We start from the raw sequence: 22,410 nt of genomic DNA, 5'->3' as shown, positions 1-22,410 counted from the left end.
TCAGGACATGCAGCTCAATCTAAATCATAGTCGACAGTTAGAGTAAAAGATGAGTCTGCATTCATGAGTATACCTTGATTTGGATTCAGCTTAAGGTATCCAAGTGTGTCCAGGGCTGCATTCATGTGAGGCTTACAAGGCTTGGACATAAATTGGTTGAGAAATTGCACTGCAAATGTGATATCTAGTCTTGTATAAGACAAATAATTATGTTTGCCTATTAGACGTTGATATGAAGCAAGATCTTCACACATAGTACCTTGATAAGGTCTTAACTTAAAACTTCTAGCAACGGACTTGAAAAAACTGTAAGTGAGTCACAATCAAAATTAGAAAGAAGATCCAAGGTGAAATTGCATTGTGTTAAAATCAAACCATTAGGTTCTTGAAGTACTTTAATCCGAAGGAAGTAATGCATTAGACTCAAATCCTTTATCTTAAACTATGTATCAAGAAATAACTTCAAGGCATTTATTTCATTTTCATCATTACCAGTGATGAGGATGTCATCAACATATACAACCAAGAATACTGCAGAATTCTCTGATTTCTTCTAAAATAATGAATAATCATTCTTTGAGTTTTGATATCCTTTAGTTCTCAAAGCATCTGAAAGCTTAGAATACCATTGTCTTGAAGCTTTCCTTAAACCATATAAAGATTTTTTGAGTTGGCAGACTATGTTTGGACCTTGTACATTAAGACCTTGGGGAATATTCATGTATATTTCCTCATGCAAATCTCCATGCAAAAATGCATTGTTAACATCTAATTGGAAGATCTTCCAATTCTTTTTAATTTCCACAGTAATCATGCTTCTCACAGTAGTCATCTTTACTACCGGAGGAAAAGTTTCTCTACAATCCCCTTCTTCCTTTTGTGTATAAAACCCCTAATGACAAGCCTAGCTTTACATCTCTCAACTGTCCCATCTGGATTATGTTTGACTTTGTACACCCACTTTCAACTAATTGGCCTTTTATCAATAGGTAATTTAATTAGGTCCCAAGTATGGTTTACAATTAATGCATCAAACTCCTTTTGCATTGCTCCCCGCCAAATTGGTTCTAGAACTGCCTCTTCATAAGTTCTAGGCTCATGCATAGAGGTAATTGATGCAAGCAACCTTTGGTTGTTAGAATTTAGAGCATTAAAACAAACATGATTGGGTATAGAAAGAGAATTGGCAAGGGTATGAGAGCAATTTGGAAAGCAAGACAAACTGGTATTGGTATTGCTACAAACATAATCTTGCAAATAAGCAGGCGTTGACCTTGTCTTGTTTAATCTTCTTAAAGAAGAAATTGATTCAATGGAAGGTGAAGAGATTGGTTCAACAAGTGAATTAGATCGAAAATTAACTCCATCAGGAATGCTTGTAGGAAGACAATTAGGTTCTGTAAAATCAACATTGTGAAAAGGAAAAATATCTTCATGAAAAATCACATCTCTAGAAACAGGAATCTGGTGTGTTTTGATATCAAGGACAAGATACGCCTTTTTACCAAAAAGATAACCTACAAAGATAGAGAGGTTGGCCCGAGGTTGGAACTTGTCATTAATTTTCCTTGGAGGAGATACATAAGATAAGTACCCAAAATCCTTGAGATGAGAGTAAATGGGTTTGGTTACAAAAAGAAGTTCAAAAGGAGTTTTTCCATGTAAAATTTTAGAAGGGAATCTATCGATGAGATATGTTGCAGTTAAAACACATTCCCCCCAAAATTTCAACAGTAAGTTGGATTGGAATAGTAAATCTCTTGTTGTTTCTAGCAAGTGTTTGTGTTTCCTTTCAACAATTCCATTTTGTTGTGGGGTGTAGATACGAGATGTCTGATGTAGGATTCCTTTTTCAGCAAAAAAATCTTTGGCTTCATGACTTGTTCCTGGTTCAACAACATTATCAGTTCTGATTGTTTTGACATTAACAATGACTTGTGTTTGAACCATATTAATGAAGGTTTTCAGGATTTAAAAGCCATTGCTTTTGGTGCTTATGAGATGTGTCCAAGTGTCTCTACTATAATCAGCAACAATTGTTAGGAAATATCTATAACCTTGGTGAGTAGGAGTATGATAAGGGTGCCATATATCTACATGCATTAGTTCAAAGATTGAATTGGTTTTGATTTGATTATGACGAAAAGGCAACCTATGTTGTCTAGCTTGTGGGCAAGCATTGCAAGTCAATGAGGAGTTAAAAGTTTCCAGACACTTATGAAGAAAATGCAATTTTCTCATTTTATTCAAAGGCATATGACCAAGTCTATGATGCCAAATTTTTACAAAACCAAAAGCAGAACCATTAGAGGCATTACATGAGTTGTTCAGTAAAACATCATTTTGAAAGGGAAGGAAGGTACACGCAGAACATTTTTTGGGGTTAAATTATCAGCAACTTTCACATCTCCAAATTGTGCAACTAGAATTACTTTTCCATTTGGTAGAGCTATAAGGAAAGGTTTGATGAAATTGGCGAGGGTGAGAAACATTTTAGCACCAGGGCACATGTAATTACTTACCCCAAAATCAATTATCCAAAGTGTTGGTGAATTTCTAGGTTGCTTGCAACTATTACTATATGCACATGAGTTAACAACATGATGAATGAGTTCAAAAAGTCTACCAGCAAAGTTAGCAACACCAGTTGAATCAGTGTTTAGGTTAGGAGCATTCGAAGAGGCATTTCTACTCAAAAGATCCATCAGCCATGTGTATTGGTCCATAGTCAATCCAGGAATATGAACACCAGAGATGTTATCATTGTTATGACCTTGTTGGAGACCAAGACTCACATTATTTATCTGTACTTGACAAGAAAAACTCTTCTGTCTTGAATCTCTATCAGGAAATCCATGCAACTTGTAACATCTCTCTTTTGTATGTCCAACCTTCTTGTAGTAACAACAAAAAATGGAAAGCCTCCCTCGTCCAAAGTTTTTGCTCCTTTGCAAACCTCTGTCATTATTGTATATGTTGCCAACATTCATTGATACAACTTCAAGATTAAATTGATTGCCAAAAGACACTTCCCTTTGTTTCTCCTCTTGTACTAGTATGCCATATGCTTGGCTGACAGTGGGAAGAGGTTTTAGCATAAGAATGTTGCCTTGCACTGCCATATACCTTTCATTTAGGCCCATAAGGAATTATATCAACTTCTGATCCTCTTCAAAACTCTTACATGCTTTCATTGCCCCACAAGTGCATGGTGAAAAGACCCATAAAGCTTGGATCTCATCCCAAAGTTTCTTAATCTTTGTATAATATTCGTCAATGGAGCTTGAACCTTGAGATATCTGATTCCACTCTTTTTGTATCTGAAACAGTTGAGCACCATTTGATTGACCAAATCACTCGTCCAATTCATCCCAAATTTCTTCCATTGTGGTTGAATACAACACACTCTCAGAAATTTCCTTTCTCAAGGCATTGAGTATCCAAGAGATTACCATCTTATTACATTACTCCCAATGTTGAAGATCTAATTAATTCTCTTCAGGTCTCTTGAATTCACCACTGATAAACCCTAATTATTCTTCGCCGAAAGGGTTATCATCATTGCACGTTTCCAAGAGCCAAAGTCGGAACCATCGAAGACCTTGGACACGAGAATCATCCCGAGATTGTCCAAGGGATGAAGATATAAAGGATTTGTAGGAGAACTTTGAGAAGATGAAGCTGCCATGATTTTGGGGAAGAAGAGAACAAGAAGAATAGAAAAAAAAAAATATTCCGGAAATTAGTGTTGAAGAGCTTCCCAATTTATCACTTAAAGCTTTGATGCCATGTTAATCTTCAAGCCTTCAAATATTGATCTCAAACAAGGATCTGGAAATTAGAACAATCGCAGACAAATAGCTAGAAATTGGGAAAGCTACTACAGTTGTTGTATTTCCATTTCTCTGTGTATATGTACAAGATATACATGCCTAATATATATATAACACATTATGTGATACTGCTGGGCCTTAAAATAACTTATGCAACAACATTCAAAAGGCCCAACCAACTATAGTAACAATAGCACTTTGGTCCAACACAAAGAGCCTTGCATGGCTTTTATAGCTTCTTCATTATATGTAGTCACCAAGTCTACCACTATCACTTTCTAAAAAGACATAGCACAAAAAAGTTGTAATGGTCAAAGCCTAAAAATGGTATTGAATCCAACGATGATTATGATATTACAAAGTGGGAAGTGTTGGATAGAGGATAGAATTTGAGAAGAAGATGTGTCATTTACATGTGATTCAAACGGTGTAGAGGCACATTTAAACGATGGTGTGTAGTTTATTGGGTTTAACTAGTTAAATATGGAGGACATAAAATATTGTAAAAGTCTACTTATGAAGATAGGGTATCTTCAATTTCATAATGAAATGAAATCTAAACATAATAAGATGATAAAAGAAAATACCATCACATATTGAAGAAAGAGAGATCAAGAGCAGTAGTATCCAATCTGAAATAGACCTTGAAGTTGCTTATGTTGCTAAAAGAGGAATTAAGAAGTAGGAACACAAATATACTAAGCGATGAATGAAAATAAAGCATAAATGTGAATTAATAGGCAAAGCACATCTTAAAATGTGGGTTGGGTACACAAGATAAAGACACCTAAGCTGCTATATCAAAGCAACATAATTGGCATGTTTTTTTTTTAAATTAGAAAGATAAATTCTATAAAGGCCCTACTTCAATTGTCCTGTAGACTTTCACTTGTATTGAATCCAAACAAATGGAGATGAGAAAAAGATTTGGAGTACTAATAGAGTATTCATGGTATTTCCTAATTTAAAAAAAAGAGTAACGCCATTTCATCTAAAAACTCTTCCCAAACTCATTACCAGAATGATGAGGATGGCATGTGGCATCCACATCAGCTTCTTTTACTTAGCCAATTTCAAAAATAAATAAATAAATAACAAAAAAGAAACCTCAGCTCTTACTCTTGATCTTCCTCTTCGCGCCACCATCACATGTCCCACACCACCAAATGTGTTTTGTTTTCATCACGATCTCTCTATCTCTTTGTCTGGCTGAGTGACTCTCCTCTGCCACCCCATTGTTTGCCGCATATCGCATCCTCCTCGTGCTTCATATATATATATATATATATATATATATATATATATATATATATATATATATATATATATATATATATATATATATATATATATATATATCCTTCTCTATTTTTAAAAACACTAATTACCCCTAAATTCCCGTTAAATTCATTAATTTCAATCCAAGCACTATGAAAAACTTTGATCTTCGATAAAAATCATTCTCCTCGAGAAAAAAGTTTCTGCCCTTTTTTTTCTATTTGGTATTAATTTTAGGTTTTGTAAGCATGCCAAGCTTAATGATTGAAGCTATGACAACGGCTGTTTCTTTTAGCCTTTCTCCAAGGAGAAATGGCCAACAAGGGATTTTGGTTTTGATTAAACATCCCTCTTTTCTTGCGTACATTGATTTTGAATTTGATTGTTTATTTAAAATAACAGTAACTAAAGTTTAGATAGTGATTTTGAGAAGTTTGTTGATGCATTAATTATAGATTTTCTATCAAACCTTTTGATACGTTGACTCCTTTTAATATTTATACTCTTTTTTCTTCTTCTTCTTTTTTCTTTCTTTTCTTTTTTTTTTCATGTTTAGATACTTGACTACTACCATGTGCCTCAATGTCCTCTATGCAGATATTTGACCTTTACAATGTCTATTTGAGAATTTTTAATCTTGTCCTTGATTCAATATAACTGTCAACTATGTTATCAAATTCTTTATTTATTACTAGAACTATGTGTTTACTTTGTTAGAAGAAATGTTAATTTTTATTTTGGACCTCTTGATTAAGAATTGTTGTTACTAGTCATTGACATTATAATGTTCATCTTAGATCTTTGCATTCAATAGTTCTCTTGGCATCTTCTTGTCAATTTGTATTAGTTCACTATTTAATTTCTTATTTGCTTTCTAACTACTGCTTTGCACTAAAAGGTCTTCTAGGTTGATTTTAACAAGCTAGAATATGAAGGTGTCCTTTAGGAAGTCCTTTTGTTGGGTTTATGGTTTTGATAATATCTTTGTTTGATTGTATAAAGTTTATTCTTGAGCTAAGTTTTGATGATAAATCTTTTTTTTGCAATTGTACAAGGTTATAGATGGGATAAGAAGAATGTAACTACTAAATTAGAATTTTAAACCATCTTATCGTAGAAGCTAAAACTGTGGCATCGGTTGATTTCAAGACCCAAATTTATGGCTTTGTCAGTAAAATTATAAAATAAAATTTATTTATTTTAAATTTCTCTTTTTTGATATGTGATAGTGTTTATTGTAGTTATTAATTATAATAATTATTCGTCTATCAATATAGATCGAAATCAAGAACAATATTATAAGTATTGAATAAAAGTAAAGCAAGAAGGGGACAAAAGCTAAATCTTTTAGTTCACAAATATTGAGCAAAGAAAAAGGAAAAGTAGTACAACTAGAATATTCATTATGTGAAAATTTCTTCCAACAACAAGATACTACTTAATTCTGAAGAAGAAGTTTATAGTCTCTATATTAACTATGCTCACAAGAAGGGTTTGGGTACAAGATCGGGAGATGATGAAAAGTTAAATAGTACACATCAACATATGCAAGAGGTGGCAATAGGGTATCTACATCAAAAAACTTTAACCCAAGATTGTCCATCAAAACAAATTGTCAATCGAAGGTTAATTATATTATTGTTCGCAATGAGGTGTATTTCACCATTTCTTGTCCATTACGAGCATATTAATGTATTTAGTCTACAAAAATTTCATTTTCATATGTTAAGAGGATTGAACTTAATGACCAAGCAAGCATAAGTTTAAGCAAGAATTTCATTCCTTAACAGTTGAAAGTGATGAATATGAAAATTTGACATATATTGAAAATGATTGCCTAAATTATATTGTGAAAGAGAGTTAGTTCAGGCTTGCAGTCAGGGAATGCGGAAGCACTTGGCAACTATTTTTCTCACATGCCATTTAAGAAATATATTTTGGGCAAATGCAAGGTCTATAACATCCTGTGAAGCTTCTGGTGATGTTACATCTTATAAGACAACGTACTTAACTAATAAGTATGATATGCCTCCACTCCATTAATTAGTATAATTAAATCATCATAGATAAACAATATTATTTGGATGTGGTTAATTATCAAAGGAAGATACAGAAACCTATATTTGGTTGTTTAAGACTTGGTTAGAATACATGTCAGGCAAGGCTTCTAAGGCGATAATTATATATCATTGCATGACTTTTCAAAATGCAATTAGGACGATCTTTCCAAATTCTCATCACTGTCTTTGACTTTGGCATATTATGAAGAAGGTTAATGAGAAACTTGGAGGATTAACAGAATACAAAGCATTAAGGAAGATTTTGAAGAATATCATTTATGAGGCAATGGATATTGAAGAATTTGAAAACATTTGGATGAAGATGATAAAAGATTATAATATTGAAAAATGAATGGTTAAGTTTTCTATTTAAAAATCATCAACCTTGTCTCCTACAAATGTGAAAGGAGTTTTTTGGCTTGGAATGACTACCATTCGAAGAAGTGAAAACATAAATGCTTTCTTTAATTTTTTATGTTGGTCTAGCAACATCTCTAAAACAATTTACGGAACAATATGATAATGCATTGAAAAATAATAATGAGAAAGAAAAGAAAGCTAATGTTGCTTCTTTTAGGACAAGTTTTCAAGTACTAACTGATTGTCATTTTGAGAAGAAGCTACAAGAAGCTCATACAATAAAAATTTTTTAAGTTGTTTCATGATGAGTTGAGAGAACATTATTTTTCAATCTTGCACTTGTCAGTTCAAATGGGCCAATATAGACATTTTGGATGAGAAACATATATGGCAGGTTCTTATTGAGAAGAATATGAAAGATATTCCATCTAAATACATATTACCTTGATGGAGAAACGATATTAAAGACAAGCATACTTACGTGATGAATTTTTATAATGGTGCACAAGCTAGTGAAAGGAAAGTGAGATAATAAATTATGCTCTTCTTTTTCTAAAGTTACTGAAATAGTGGTAGAATCTATTGACAAATACAATTTTTTGATGAAATGTGTGGATTAGGCAATAAAGAAGCTGATGGATGATTCAAATTGTTAGGAAAGTCGCTATGATCAAGTTCAACTACCGTTGTTGTTGGAAGAAGATCATAAGCAACACCAAAAAAACTTCACCTATAAAGCTTATAACTCCCTTAAAGTAGCAGAGCAAGGGCAACCAACATCAAAGAGGGAGAAGTCAAAAGTTGAAGAAATAGTCATTAGAAAAAAGATTAAGATACTTATATCTTTTTTGAAATTTTCCTCAATTCTATTTACAACCTTTAATATGATAGTTGAAAGAGTTGTGGTATGATGGCGTTGATACATATGATTCTTCTAAACGTGAAATGTTCAAGATGCATGTTGCTTTGATGTGGACAATTTCTGACTATCCCAGGTTAAAAAATCTATCTAGATGGAATATTTACATCGAACATGCCTATGCTTATTTCAACTATGCCCTTGAACCTTGTTGTTGCCTCATAGTTGGAAATGGTGCTTCATGGGCCATTAACATTTTCTTGATGGTGGCCATAAATTCATAATGAAAAGTATTCGATTTAATGGAAAGAAAGAGTTGCGCACTCCTCCGAGATTACTATCAGGTGTAGAAATTTTTCAGCAAGTTAAATATATTAATATTACGTTTGGTCACTGTGTGGATAACCAGCTTATTGGAAAAGGAAAACATGGTGCAAGTACTTCTCGAGATAGATCATAACAATGGAAGAAGAAAAACATTTTTTTTAGCTTCCTTATTGGGAACATAACTTATTGCATTACAATCTTGATGTAGTGCATATAGAGAAGAATGTATGTGATCAGTGTAATTCAGGATTTCCACTTAGTACATATAGTGATTAAAAGCAAAGATAACCTAAAAGGATTATCAATGCAGTGCATGGTTACATATTACTAACACTTGCCTGTACTCAAAAGGGTGATCCATATAGTTTATGGTTTCTCACCACTAATAGTTGACAACCATGAATGAGAAAATGGTACTAAAACCCTTTAAGTGATATATATATATATATATATACAACAAATTCCCTAGAATTATGAAGGGGGGAGACACCCTCATCTAATAAAGGGCAAAGATTCCTCCAAGTAAGAATAAAAAAGAGGCTTTCTCAACCAACAAAGAGAACAACTTGCTTCAAGTTATATAGAGAAGAGACCCTTTAAATGGCTAAAAAAGAAAGAAAGAAAGAAAGAAGTGCTTCTTAAATGATGATGAAGAAAGACACTTTATGTGATGAAAATAGAGGCTATTCTTATGGAACAATGAAGAAAACAAACTCATGTGACGGTTTATGGATTTATGCATTGATAAATAGAGTTTATATGAAAGCAAGGGTCTCTCATATGTTCATAGATACAAAGGCTCAAGTCAATGAAGAGAAGAAGGTTCAAACGCTAATGATATTAAAAAAAACACTAAAGTAATCAAGTTAGTGGCTCAATGATACGATGATTTGAAAGGGTCATAACCTAATGATGTAAATATAAAATCAAAAATCAAAAGCATAGAAGCGTCAAGATTTTAAAATGTCAAATGAATGACGAATATAACTCTAAATTTTCACGACATAAAGAAGTCAAAGGCCTAAAGTTCAACAAGTCTTATACAAATATGAAACATCAAAGTCATAGGAGAACAAGTTCATGACTTAGAAACATCAAAAGATCATAACTTGAGACCCAAAAAATAATTCATGATTCAAACAGGAAAATCAAAGAAAATCAAGGTCAATGAGTCAAATGAAACATATTCAAGAACACTTTTCAACAAGAGAATCATGAGAAACAAGATTGTCATCGTCCCTTTCTTAGAAAGTCAAAAGAACTCAATTCATGTGAAGATAAAAAAAAATAGAAAAATACAATTCCTAGTCTTATTAACCCTAGTCAAATCCATGTAATTGTTACTTTATGATATTAATATAATTAATTATTTATTTTATTTAATCTCCATTTGCACTTGTTTTTAATCGGAGTTTCCATGATAGAGTTTAGGGTAGTTAACATTAGGAGCTTGGAAGCTATGAAACCTCCAGCACTTATAGCAATAAGTAATTAAAAATTAATTTATATATATTATTTATTGCTAGTTAACTCTAATAAGCTTGGGCAAAAACAAAGGACCTCAGAATAATTTATGTCATTATTATTTACAAAGTATCTTTTCCCATAAAAATAATACTACTGTGTTTATAACTATTTTATTCAGATGCATTTAAGTAATCGTTCAGCTAAATTCATGAAATTCAAAATAAAACTTTCAATAAACCAAACAAATTAATATAAGTTATGTACTCCCTCCGGTCCTTTTTACTTGTCTCATTTTAAAGATTTCTTTGGTCTTTTTTACTTGTCCATTTAAAAAATTTGTAAAGCATTAAATATTATTTTTTTTCAAATTTATCCTTTATATTTAATGTAGTTATACAACTTTCAATAAATTATATTCAACTACACATTTTTTAGATCATATTTTAAATAAGAGTAATTTCAAAAAGTTAATATAATTTTTATAAATTTTAGATTATCAACTAATTTTAACCAATTTTTTTAATCCATGTGATTTAGTAAAATGGACAAGTAAAAAGCACTAGAAGGAGCATCATACTTATCTTATACTAAATTTAATGTCTATGTAAGTGTTATCTTTGACTTGTATGATAATTCAATTTGAGGAAGGATTGATCCATTTTGCAAATCAAACACACTCATAGTGTAAACATAAGTAAATAATAATGAAGTTCATTTAAATGCAATTATATTGTATTTTATTTGCTTTATGCCAAACAACTAAAAGCAAATCAGTATTTATTATAATCCATATGTATAAACTTCTTGTTTTAAAATTACATACATACATGCAATGTTTTAAAACTTGGATTGACATGGTCATTCAACTGAACCGCTTAGGTCACTGTGAGGAGGAGTGGAAAAGGGACGTAAAACTTATATTTGGCCCAACTAACCTGGTAAGTGCTCAGTGAACCAATTGACATGGTATTTTTTTAATTTTTTGTTAAACACCAAAATGGCACCATTATGGATAATTAAAGGCAACTACAATTACTTTATATTATATCATATAAATTTATATACAATTAAAATTATATATATATATATATATATATTAGGATCAACCATGGTCAGACCGTTGACTCATGACCCAAGAGCCTTCCATAAACATCCCTAGGTCGAATTTCAAAACATGGCATACCAGCTATGTAAACCTCAATTATGAATATGCCATCAAAATAATTCTCATTTCTCCAACCAATTGAGATTTTTATCTACATATGTAGCCTATGGTCTAATTTATTACCTTTCAACATTGAATAATAAATTTTTATCAAAAATATTAATAATGGAAAATATTTGAAACTTCTTTCTAAAGAGATTCATGTGCAAAGGTCTGATACTAGAATTATTTAAGAGAATTTTCTTATTTTATGTGTGTTAACAAACAATTTAAAATACCTTGACTTATTAAATAACATGATAAATTTTACAAGTAGTCACTAAACTTTAATATTTGTTGAAATTGATCACTCATCTTTAATTTGAATCAAATTAGTCACTTACCTTCAATTTGACAGCACCGGCAGGTCACCCATTCGTTTCCCATCCCTCTTTGTTGAAGTGGCCAGCAGAGAAACCCAATCAGCATATAGCTGGCATGTCATAAGTCTTAGATGGTAAGCTTACATCAGCCATGTCATCCACTTGGTGCCATGTCACCACAGGACATCCCACGTCAGCATAGACATCTCCATTCTTGAGGGAAGACGGGCAATGCCCTAGCTGAAGAGCTAATCATCTCTTTCATTGTTACCAAAGCAAGGGAGATCTAGAACTCAGTGGAGATGACGAAGAGAAACTTAGTTCTGCAGTAGCCGATGTTTGCCACTAGTAAGTGAAAACCAAATTACAGCTGATGGTTGTGAATTGGGAGAGACACACAGTTGGGGATGAAGCACCGAACTACTATAAGGCTATCCTTGGAAACCCTAACCCTAGGATGTAGATCTATCTTGGTTTTCTACTTTGTACTACATAATGATGTAAATGTGGAGTTAATTTTTACTTTTGAAGTAAATTAATTGTGAGAACTAGGGATAATGTTGTCTGTGTTTTGGGGGTTTATGCAGAACATACAATTTTGTATATGCATTTAGTAGTTAATCATTGTTATGTTGTCTGATTTGAAAAAGTGCCTTTGAAGGAGTTGTCCATTTCGAATGTGGTCCCCGACAGAGATAGCTTTAAAATTGTAGAATGTGATATTTTTGTTGGCCATTATCTAGTTTGAATGATATAGTTTGGTGACCAAAAGACCACAAAAAATAATAAAAGTTGGTAATGTAATGTTGGGCATGTGTGTGTTCATTTAGTATTTTTTGAGTGTCATGCAGTCCATTGTAAGCAATGTTAGAGAGTTTATATGTCTTAGATGGTTTTTTTTTTATTTTTTTTACGAGAAGGAATTTAGTCCTCGGTTATTCACATCTTTTCACATGAATAACTGAAGAATTGTAGATGTGTGTGTGTGTTCATTTAGTATTTTTGAGTGTCCTGCTGTCCATTGTAAAGCAATGTTTGAGAGTTCATATGCCTTAGTTTATATGATATTTTCCTTTGCTATTATATAGTTTGAATGATATAGTTTTGTGTGTGTGTGTGTGTGTGTGTTTTAAGAAGATATTTTGTTCTCAGTTATTGACATCTATGCATATGAATAGCTTAAGAATTGTAGATTTTGATATTTTCCTATGCTATTATATAGTTTGAATGATATAGTTTGTGTGTGTGTGTGTGCGCTCAGCTTTATTTTCCCAATCTAGATATTCAGTTTGAATCATATAGTTTTGTGTGCTTAGCTTTAGTTTAAATGATTGTGTTTTGTGTGTGTGTGTGTGTGTATGAATAAATTAAGTGTCCTGCATACTACTTTATTCACATGAATAACTTAAGAATTGTAGATGTGTGTGTATTCATTTAGTATTTTTCGAGTGTCCTGCAGTCCATTGTAAAGCAATGTTTGAGAGTTCATATGCCTTACTTTGAATGATATTTTCCTTTGCTATTATATTGTTTGAATGATATAGTTTTGTGTGTGTGTGTGTGTGTGTGTGTGTTTTAAGAAGATATTAAGTTCTCAGTTATTTACATCTATGCATATGAATAGCTTAAGAATTGTAGATTTTGATATTTTCCTTTGCTATTTTATAGTTTGAATGATATAGTCTTGTGTGTGTGTGTGTGTGTGTATGCGCGCGCTCAGCTTTATTTTCTCAATCCAGATATTCAGTTTGAATGATATAGTTTTGTATGCTTAGCTTTAGTTTGAATAATATAGTTTGTGTGTGGGTGTGCATATGAATAAGTTAAGTGTCCTGCAGACTACTTTATTCACATGAATAACTTAAGAATTGTAGATGTGTGTATGTGTTCATTTAGTATTTTTTGAGTGTCCTGCAGGCTGCAGTCCATTGTTAAGCAATGATATAGTTTTTTTTTTGTGTGTGTATGCTCAGCTTTATTTTCTTAATCTAGATATTCTGTTTGAATGATATAGTTTTGTGTGTGTGTGTGTGTGTGTATGCTTAGCTTTATTTTCACAATCTAGATATTCAGTTTGAATGATATAGTTTTATGTGTGTGTGTATGCTCAACTTTATTTTCTCAATGTACATATTATATAGTTTTCAGCTTTTATTTTTTCAATATTGCTATTGATAGCTATGCATATTAATAACCTTAAACTATACTTTTTTTTCAGTACTTAATGTTGATTTGTGCACAGTAAAGGTTCATTATATTGCTGGTGATGTAGAAGGATTAGCTGGCTTTGTGGATTTCTGTTGTTATGATCAGATGTCAAGAGTTGAACTGATAAGTATTGGCAGAGAGTTTAATCTAAATGTTGATGGTTGCAGCATTTGGTGGTCAGATAGCAATGGCATGAGAGAAATTAAAACTGACATGGATGCTTTGACAATGGCAGAGAAGGTAAACTCTAATAGGGAAGTATGTGTTTGGTTCAAGCTTGATAATTCTGGCTTGGATGAGGAACAAGATACAGAAAAAATGCATGAGGAAGACAATGACTTGGAATGTCTATTGCTTGAGATGGGGGATCATAAAGAGAAAAAGGGAGATGAAGACAGTGACTTGCATGATAGAGACTACAGCTTTAGTAATGACTCAGATGCAAAATGTAGGGACACTAGTGAAACCCACATGGTTATTATGCATGTCAGTGGAGTACCTCCAAGTCTAGAAGGAGATATTGGAATGGACTCTGAGTTTGAATTTTCTGATGATTTACATTCATGTTCTTCAACTGATGAGGATGGGCTAGACTCTGACAAGGCCAAATACTCTAAGTTTAATAAAGATTGTGACATGAAGAATCCACAATTAAGGATTGAGATGAAGTTCAAGAGCTTTAGCCAATTTAAGGAGGCAGTAAAAAATTGTGGAATCAAAAACAAATATGTGATGAAGTTTAAACCAAACTCCAAGAAAAGGTGCAAAGCCATATGCAAAAAAGGTTGTCCTTTCTACCTTTGGGCTTCACCGATGGTCAAGGATAGCAACACAATACAGATAAAGTCTGGTAGGTTGACTCATGAATGCACTAGAGATCACATTAACAGGCATGTAAATGCTGAATGGATAGCAAAAACTTATCTGGAACAATTTAGGGCAGACCCTGCATGGAAGATTCAAGGGATTATCCAGGCAATGAAGACCAATCAAGAGATTGAAATCAGTAGGTTGAAGGCCTATAGAGCTAAGTGCATTGCACTTAGGTAATTTGCATACATGTTTATTTATCATCATATTAGCATGTTAAATTTTTAATTTCATATATCTAACTGTTTTAAATTTTCATTTGTTTGTCATTGCCTTGTTTAAGACTTATAGATGGTGATGAGAAGACCCAAATGGGGAGCCTATTTGACTACAGGTTAGAGCTAATGAGGACTCGTCCAGGTTCCACCATCAAGTTTAGATGTGATGTGGGGGTGTTTCAGGCAATGTATATTTGCCTAGCACCCCTTAAAGAAGGGTTTTTGGCAGGATGCAAGAAAGTCATTTCACTTGACGGATGCTTCCTAAAAGGTCTATATGGGGGTCAACTTTTGACTGCAGTGGGAATAGATGCAAACGACAGCATCTACCCAGTTGCATGGGCAAATGTCAGAAAAGAAAACAAAGATAATTGGAAGTGGTTTCTGGAGCTGCTAGCAGGAGATTTGGAAATCACAAACAACTTACATTGGTTATTCATGAGTGACAGACAGAAGGTAAATTTCCTTGAACTTTAATTTTATACTTGCAGTTTCATGTTGGTGTATTCATGTTCTGTTCTGCCAAATAACTTATATATATTTTTTTGTGTTTGTTTCTTGCTTCTTGTTCATCTTGTCAAACTGACAAAATGGTTAATGTGTCTGTGGGTGGTGGGTACACTAGGACTTAATTCCTACAGTAGAGGAACTCTTCCCTAATTCTGAACATAGATTTTGTGTTCGACATATCCATACCAACTTTAGGAAAAACCTTCAAAGGAAAGGTTCTTAAGGATCATGTTTGGAGTTGTGCCACAACTACAAACATACTTGCATTTGAGAAGGCCATGAACAAGCTGAAAGAAATGTCCCAGGGGGCATTTCAGTACATGAAAAACATAGACCCTCACCACTAGTCTAGATCACACTTCCAATCAAAATTCAAATGTGACATTCTCCTAAACAACATGTGTGAATCCTTTAATGGGCACATTCTTGAGGCTAGGACTAAAGGAATTGTCACCATGAATGAGATGATTAGAACCCAACTAATGATAACAATTCAAAAAGAAGGGATTCCATGGAGAGAATCATAGGAAACCACTGCCCTTGGATAATCAAGAAACTAGAGAAATCTAAGCAATTAAGTTTCCCGCATACAACAACATGGTTTCAGGTGTCTCAATACCAAATTTCAGGACCTGATGGACAGTATGTAGTTGATAAGGACATAAGTACTTGCAGCTGTAGAAGGTGGCAATTAACTGGTGTGCCTTGTCCTCATGCAATTTCAGCAATATACTATAATAATGGCAGTCCTAAAAACTACTTGGACGAGTGCTATTAAGTGAGGACCTACCTGAACACCTACAGACATACCTTGAACCCCACCAATGGTAGGGATCATTGGCCCAAGAGTGATCAGGGGCCAATGATACCACCAGAACCAGTCAACAAGAAATTGAGCAGGAAAACCATGATCAGGAGAAGGGAAGCGGATGAAGAAAGTAGAGGGTACACTAATGGCAAAGTTTGCAAGAAAGGAGTTACAATGAAATGCAGTGTTTGTGGCATTGCCGGACATAACAAAAGATACCATGGGCAGGTAATCTGGCTACTGTTAATTTTTTATTATTCTCAATTGTTATGCTCCAACACTAAATAATTGTTATCATGCTTTAATGGCAGGGGAGAAATTCAAATGTGGGTGGGCAGCATAGTGGACAACAGAGTGAAGCAGGGCTGCAGAATCCCATGGACAACATAGACCCCCAGGTTCTGGAGAAGCATTTCACATTGGTATGCTTCTTATTTTATTTTTCTTAAATTGTAGCACCACCTTCCAGAGCCAATGTGGGGGTCATTTACATTATGATGATGTAATTCATAGTTGGACTCATTGGCCATGGGTCATGACCATGTCCCAGCAACCTCACAACAACAAATATCTAAAGAAGCCATGTCACAGGTGAGGGGTAGTGAAATTAAAATTTATTTTGATCTAATTTATATTAACTTAATTGATCTGATTTTCTATTTTTATTCTTGTTACCAGTAGATAATAAATGCATCATGTGAAGGAAACTCTAGCCAAACAATTCATGCAGCTAATACTAGGAGACAGAAGTTTGATACAATAGGAGGCAAAAGCAAGACACCAGATCCTACAAATATTGCTCCACACATGACACTATCAATCAAGGGAGGGAAAAAAATAGGTCCAACTGATGAAAGACCACCAGTGATTAAGGTTCAGTCAAGAGATAAAGAGGATATTCAGAGGAACAAAGATGTTGATGCTCCAAAGAAAAGGAAAATCTGGGTCCCTCCAAGAGTTACAAATACTGGGAGTGGCACTGGCAATGCTAGAGGGCCAGCTTGATAAGTTAACTTCATCCACAAGGCGAGGAGCAGGCCAATGGATTTTTGGCTGATGGTAATGTTGATGCATCATCTTTGTAAAAGTTGTTAACACATAATTATGTATGTTGATAACCTGAATCCTCAGACATGAATGCTCGCAGGTTATAAACATGTTTTGTATGTTTAGACATGATTATGTGTGTTAATAGTGAAACTTGGTAGATTTCTATATCATATAATTACAATAGCTTGACAGTGATAATGCATAAATTTGGTTCACACCATTTTTGTATGATTTTCATGATTTGCACTATTGAAACTGAGTGTGATTTACATTTAGTAAATTGAAACAAGTCTAACTACGCGATTCTGTAAGACAAATCTAAATTGAAATAAGTCTCTTCATTTATTTAATTTGCTCAGAATGAACAACTTGCTAAGAATAAAAAGTATGAGGTTTATTTAATTCATACTTGAGTTATTTGTGGCAAGAAAAAAACCATTGTCATTGTCTGCCTTTGTTTTAGCATAACAACACATCCATTCCAAGGAGGAGAGAAAAAAATGGGAGAAACTCAATTCACATCCTCTCTCAAATTCAATTGACATCCTCACAAATTGCATCAATTCTAACTGATAAGTTCCGTAAGGAAAATAAGATGAAGTGAATTGGAATGAGTCTCCTCATTTATTTAATTTGCTAAGAAAGAACAAATTCCTAATGATGAAAATCTCAAGAAAAAAATCCACTGTCCTACTAAGGCTTTGTTTGATCATACCAAGGCACACATTTGAAACAAAACCAGCATTTCTCATCTTCAATTTTGATCATAACAAAACCAACCCTCTCGTAGCACAAGGGACGACGATGGCTGCACAGGGTTAGGTTATGTTAAACACCCTCTCCCACAGAAGTCACCTCTAGGGAATACTTAGCTTTTTCTAGGCGTGCTTTCATCTCCAGGACTCGAAATCCTACTGGTTTCCAATGATGTTGTTGCCTCTCCAAGGTGAATAATGAAGATGATGACCAACGTGGGTTGTCCTATGGTGACATGACACATCTTTGCACTATATGGATGACTTGGCTGATGTGGACTTGCCATCTAAGACTTATGACATGTCAACTGTATGCTGATTGGGTTTTCCCGGTGGCCACTTCAGCAAAGGAGGGTGGGAAATGAACAGGTGACCTGCCGGTGCTGTCAAATTGAAGGTAAGTGACTAATTTGATTCAAATTAAAAATGAGTGATCAATTTGAATAAATATTAAAGTTTAGTGACTCCTTAAAAAATTTATCCTTACATAACAAGTTCAAGCCAAATAACAATAATTAATTCAAAGCACTCAACTCAATGAGTCTTCTTCTGTGATGAACCATTAGTATCATGCAATTTATTTTACTTCTTTAAAAAAAAAAATTTAACATGTCTGAACATTTAAATTTTACATTTTATATTATTCAACATTTTGAGTTGCAAGCATTTGAAAGCTATATTTATATTCTGAAAATATATTTATCTATATAATTTCTTATACGTGCAATAATTTCAAAATGTTTTTTATAAAAATATTAATAATTAAGTGCAATGATCCACGTCAATACGATATAATAATTAAGTAAAGACCTTACATTTTCAAAGGCATATATATATATATATATATATAACCACTTTTAAAAATACTACATAAACTTTGATTATGATCATTAGGATTTATACACATTGCTATGCATATTATAAGGCCGTTCTTTGCAAATATCTCTGCCCATGACTGTGGCTAGCTAATTCATTGTTATAAAGTATATATGTGATAGTAATGGTTCCTGTTGACCCCTCTTAACTTTATGCTATCTTGTCACCGAAAGTTGAAGGTAAATAGCCAATTAAGGACATTAATAAGACGGACGGCTATCCAACATTTCATGCTGAAATCATCTCTCATTTGTTTGCCATATTACTCGTTTGGTTGCCATCACATCAAGATTTCAATGAGGTTGAGAAAGGGAACAAATAGTGGATGTGACACACCAAACCAAATTGTGAGCTCGGCTACTAACGGTCAAATTTTATTTTATTTTATATTTTATTTTAATAAATACAAACAAATCAACTTTCAGTAATGGACATACTTGGTACTTAGCTGTATAACAAGTGTACCATCTACTTGTGTAATCTAAGGTTTGAATCTATATTTTTAACAAAATAAACACCTTATACAATAAATTCAATACTAATAAACTAAATGGTAGTTATCTTATATATCATTTTTCAATAAAAAAAAAAATAATATTCCGTTAGTTTAAAATTGTTTATAGTGCTAGCATCATAATAATTGATAGAGTAAGGCATTTCGACTTCTATGCAAAATTCAAGGGTTCAGTTTTTCCTAATACATAATTGAAACATAATAAAGAAAAAGAGTGTGTATTGATTTGTTCACATTGTCAAAAAAACTTATGAATTATTTAATTAAAATAATTTAAAATATTAATATTTTTGTTAAAAAATTATGCTTAATTTTATTAAGATAATATCAATCAATTTATTGATGGACGGAAAATTATTTTTAGTTGTCTAATTTGAGTTGAATTTCATTTTTGTAATTAACGACTGTTTGATCTATTGATATCAGGTTTCTTACATAGGGTGTCCACTTCTCTAAAAATGAAGGTTCAAATCCTAGCTCCCGCGAGGTATAGGTGTTCAAGATCTCAGCTTCTCGTATGTGGCCATCACTGATATATGATTTGTCCATATTTATCCAAAAAAAAAAAAAAATTCATTCTTCTAGTAGTATTTTTTAATATGTTTGATATTAAAATTTATATATTTTATACTGTTGATGGTAACTGGGTTGTCGCTTTGTAGATTTATCATTATTTCATAAATTAGTTTTAAAACTAAAAAAAATGTTTTCAAAAATTTTAAAATAATTTATGCGATATTAACGTTTCAAAATCAGACAGAGCACAACACTAAAAGAATCAACCTCAATTTTACATGGATTGAAAAGATTAAAATTTGATTATTATATGTTTTGAAATATGACAAATGTCACTCAAAATCATTTCTAAAGATGAAAATGGGAAAAATAAAATTAATGAGTAAACAAAAGCTTAGAGGTCAAATTAATTAATGATAATAATATTTAAATTATTTATTAACTAAACAATATATAATGGAAAGGTTTTCACCGATCTCAGTATAAATACAAAGCTTTCAATCCTAAACCATAAACTTTAAAATTGAATGAGTTTTGTTAAAAGTAATTAATAAAAAAATAAAAAAATTAGTTGCCAATATTAGTAATTTTAGAATAATATAAGTATGTAACATAATATTCTTTTTATGAAATAAAAATTTGGAAGCAGATGAAATCCTTTTTGACATGGCACACTACTTAGCATGACCATGATCTCTTGCATTTATTAATAATAATGAAGGTCTGCTGTTGGTGGCCTTTCTTGTGTCCCACCTGAACTGTGAATAGTACAGATTCTTGCCATAAGTTTTGGTTGGACCAAACAGAAACAATCCTGCAACACATATTAAAGTATGTGCACTAAAGACCATATTAAAATGAGATGTGTAGTACCCACTGCTTTGCTTTTACAGTGCCAAGATCCCCATTTTTCCAAATCCAATATCGACCATTTAAAAAATATTAATTTAATGAAAATTTAATTAGACCCTTTCTCACCTTGCACAGATTTCCTGTAATGCCCTCCTTGGTTTTGTCAAGGTTGGTTATTTCCCCTGTGCTAATGAAGAGCTTGCTTATTTACACTTTAATTATTACTTCTGTGGTCCTTTTTATCTATGCATTTTAACCAATTCATATTTATTAAAAAAAATTAATTAAAATTAGTTTGTAATTTTAAATTTATAAAAAATTCTATCAATTTTTTAAAATTATCCATATTTAAAATACATCAAGACTTCATTAATTTCTCATTATAATTTTGTTGCATTTTTTATTCTCTCTAAACCTAGTGTTTTAGTTTTCTAAAAAAAAGTATTGAAAATATAGTAGTATATTAAAAATAGAAGATAAAATTAGGAAAAAAAAACTATTTAATGTTTTATAGTTTTTTTAAATAGATATGTAAAAAAAAAAATCAAAGAAAGTTTCCAATTTGGGATAAGTAAATACGATCGGAGGAAGTAGTTTAGAAAACCATAGTTAGGAAGGTTTAGAGTGGTTTGAGATTTGAATATTGGCTATATAAACTCATGTATATATAGCTGGAATTAATTTAAATTTAGAAATATTAGATTAAAATAAGGCATTTTTTTGAAATACAATGACTTCTTTTTAGATGGCTTTTGGTCTATAATATATTTTTATTTGATGACCGATATATCTTTTTTTTTTCCCAAGATTTACTTTTTAATTCCATTTGGTGAGTAACTAGTCACCAACTTTATGATAATTTGATTTTGTTCTCGACACTTTTTGCATGTTTAATACTGCTTCCAATCTTTTTTACTTCGTTTATTTTACTTAATTCACATGGATTAAGAAAATCGGTTGAAGTTAGTTGACAATTTAAATTTTATAAAAATTATATTAACTTTTCAAGTTTGCTCTTATTTAAAATATGTTTTTAAAAAATGTGTCTTTGAATATAGTTTATTGGAAGTTGCGGAGGTACATTAAATATAAATGGTAACTTTAGAAAAAAAAAATTTAATGCTTCACAAATTTTCTAAATGGATAAGTAAATATGACCAAAGAAAACTTTTAAAATAGGACAAGTAAAAAGGACAAGAGGAAGTAACTGTGTAAATACTCATGTTATCACAATTATGAAAACAACGTTGATTTCACGGGGAAGTGTACAAAATAGTTACTACACATTAGCATTATCACAATTTGCTTTTATCTAAACAATTAATTAATTGACTTGGTAAAAATAATCTGTCTAAAATAAATTGAAAGTAATGAAGGTTTAACAAATATCAGTAAATATAATCCTAAGATTAGTAAGTCTCCCTATTTTCTCATGCAACCATACATATTCTCATCAATCTTATCTTAATGTGTACACTATTGTACATTTGTACTTGAGTATCTTGTATATCTAAAACAACCT

General features: G+C 32.2%; 1 protein-coding gene across 1 annotated transcript; it reads left to right on the top strand.

The window, feature by feature from the left end:
- Positions 1–15,851: 15,851 nt before the first annotated feature.
- Positions 15,852–17,330, top strand: LOC120251356. The gene is made up of 4 exons (XM_039259895.1): positions 15,852–16,553; positions 16,637–16,747; positions 16,839–16,916; positions 17,007–17,330. Exons 1-4 carry the CDS (start codon positions 16,380–16,382, stop codon positions 17,328–17,330), a joined length of 687 nt encoding a protein of 228 aa, XP_039115829.1. The 5' UTR covers positions 15,852–16,379.
- Positions 17,331–22,410: the final 5,080 nt, after the last annotated feature.

The sequence above is a fragment of the Dioscorea cayenensis genome, chromosome 20 (assembly GCF_009730915.1).
Source record: "Dioscorea cayenensis subsp. rotundata cultivar TDr96_F1 chromosome 20, TDr96_F1_v2_PseudoChromosome.rev07_lg8_w22 25.fasta, whole genome shotgun sequence".
In the NCBI taxonomy this organism is placed as follows: domain Eukaryota; kingdom Viridiplantae; phylum Streptophyta; class Magnoliopsida; order Dioscoreales; family Dioscoreaceae; genus Dioscorea; species Dioscorea cayenensis.
This window is presented reverse-complemented; position numbering and strand designations above follow the sequence as displayed.